The 2,098-nt window shown below is 39.1% G+C and overlaps 1 protein-coding gene across 1 annotated transcript; it reads left to right on the top strand.

Annotated features, from left to right (window-relative positions):
* Nucleotides 1-230: 230 nt before the first annotated feature.
* On the top strand, nt 231-1,340 carry LOC136228809 (acyl-CoA--sterol O-acyltransferase 1-like). Its single transcript, XM_066017288.1, has one exon. The coding sequence runs from the start codon at nt 255-257 to the stop codon at nt 1,284-1,286; it is 1,032 nt and encodes a 343-aa protein (XP_065873360.1). The 5' UTR covers nt 231-254; the 3' UTR covers nt 1,287-1,340.
* Nucleotides 1,341-2,098: the final 758 nt, after the last annotated feature.

Here is a 2,098-nt window from a genome sequence, read left to right as displayed (position 1 = left end):
TGGTTTTGGGAGTTTTTTCAATAAATTTATTGTCATTTCTACCCTAATTACTACCCTTTAATCCAAAATAAAGGTTTTACCATTTCTTTATTTATCATTTTATATTTACACAAATAACTATTAGTAATCATCTGAGTGTTACCAAATAAATTTATACAATCGGATTGAAAATCAACTAACAAAAAAACATAACCACCATTATATATATATATATATGAGGAAGAAACAAGTGAAAGAGCAAAAATAAAATAAAAATGGAGGAGTTGAAAAACTTGGTAAAGCTATGGTGTTCAGTTTTGGTATCTTTGTGCTATAGCTATGGTATAGGATTAGCAATTCCCAAAGGAATGAAAAGACTAATTTTGATAGTCCCAATTATATGTCTGTTTCTATATCTTCCTCTTCTTCTTTCCTCCGTTAATTTCTCAGGGCTCACATCTTTCATGATAGCTTGGATTGCTAATTTCAAGCTCCTCCTCTTCGCTTTCGGCAAAGGCCCTCTTTCCTCCGATCCTCCCATTCCTCTTCTCAGTTTCATCGCTCTCGCCGCTCTCCCCATCCAAATCAAAGAAAAATCACACCAAAACACCAAATCTGATCATAAAACACCTCTCAATTATGCAGTCAAAATCATTATCGCTGCAATTGTCTTACAAATCAACAATTATAGTCACAAAATCCACCCATACATCATGGTTTTTATCAATGTTACTCAAATGTATGTTTGTCTTGAGCTAGCCTTAGCCGTAATGGCTGGGTTAGCTCAGTTCGTGATTGGTCTAGATCTGGAGCCACAGTTCAACGAGCCTTACTTAGCCACTTCATTGCAAGAGTTCTGGAGCAGAAGATGGAACCGTATGGTTCCGATTATTCTCAAGCCCACGGTGTATGAACCGGTTCGGAGTTTAGCTACTCGTGTAGTCGGGAGGAAGTGGGCTCCGGTACCGGCAATTTTCGGGACTTTTTTTGTTTCGGCTTTGATGCATGAGTTGGTGTTTTATCATCTTGGCCGGGAAATGCCGAATTGGGATTTAACGTGGTTCTTTCTGATTCAGGGATTTACTGTGGCGGCTGAGGTTGCTTTTAAGAAACTATGTGGTGAGAGATGGCATTTGCCTCCACTGATCTCGTGGTGTTTCACCATGGCTTTTATTTTTATCACCGGACGTAGGTTTTTCTTGCCGCAGTTGCACCGTTGTAATGCTTTTGAAAGGGGAAATGTAGAGTATGGTGCTGTTATGAATTTCATTCAGAATTCTACTAAGAATTTTAGGTCTGTAATCTGATCTTTTCAATACCCTTTCATTTTTCAAAAAAATAAAGTTCGAATTATTAATTAATTACTTTGAGGGCGAGCTTTGGCGCAACAGTAAACGTTATTGTCGTATGATCGAGAGGTCACGGGTTCGAGTCGTAGGAGCGGCTTCTTGCCAAATAAATTGGTAGGGGAATGCTTGCCCCCAATACACCCTTGCGGTGGGACTCCTCCTTGGATCCTTGCTTAGCGGGGATACGTAGTGCACCGGGCCGCCCCTATTAATTAATTACTTTACTTTAATATAATTTTCTTATCAAATCTATGGTGCGGGACCAACTAACTATAGCTATAAATCATTCGAGATGATAGGTTAGCAGTAGTGTTGACATGTTATCACCTAAATGGTTCAAGATTAATTAATTTGATTCTTAACCGATATTCTTCTGTTTGATAAGAAATTGAAAGGCTTAATAGGCAGCTAACCCCCTAAACTTGTAACCTTTTTCACCTGGCCTTCTCAACTTAGGGGACAACCTCTCAACCCCCTCAACTCTCCAAAAACATCACATACAGCCCCTTACATCCCTATGTTCGGTCAAAATATTGACCCGTAAACGCGCTTGACTGTTGACCACACCAATGCCACGTGTCATTTTTTATTAAATTTTTCCATTGAGACCCCTGCTCGGCGAACAAGCCCATTTGTACTCGGCGAGCAATTACCAGAGATGGATTTCGATCAGAATTCTTATGCCAGAATGGAAAATTTTAATAAAAAAGTGACATGTGACATTGGTGTAGTCAACAGTCATGCACGTTTTCTTTACAGGTCAATATTTT

The sequence above is a fragment of the Euphorbia lathyris genome, chromosome 5 (assembly GCF_963576675.1).
Source record: "Euphorbia lathyris chromosome 5, ddEupLath1.1, whole genome shotgun sequence".
NCBI lineage: Eukaryota > Viridiplantae > Streptophyta > Magnoliopsida > Malpighiales > Euphorbiaceae > Euphorbia > Euphorbia lathyris.
Note: the sequence above shows the minus strand (reverse complement) of the source record. Positions and strands in the feature narration are given on the sequence as shown.

What these genes read in the sequence shown, in the direction of transcription:
- LOC136228809 (XM_066017288.1), top strand. Translation starts at nt 255, where the DNA reads ATGGAGGAGTTGAAAAACTTGGTAAAGCTATGGTGTTCAGTTTTGGTA.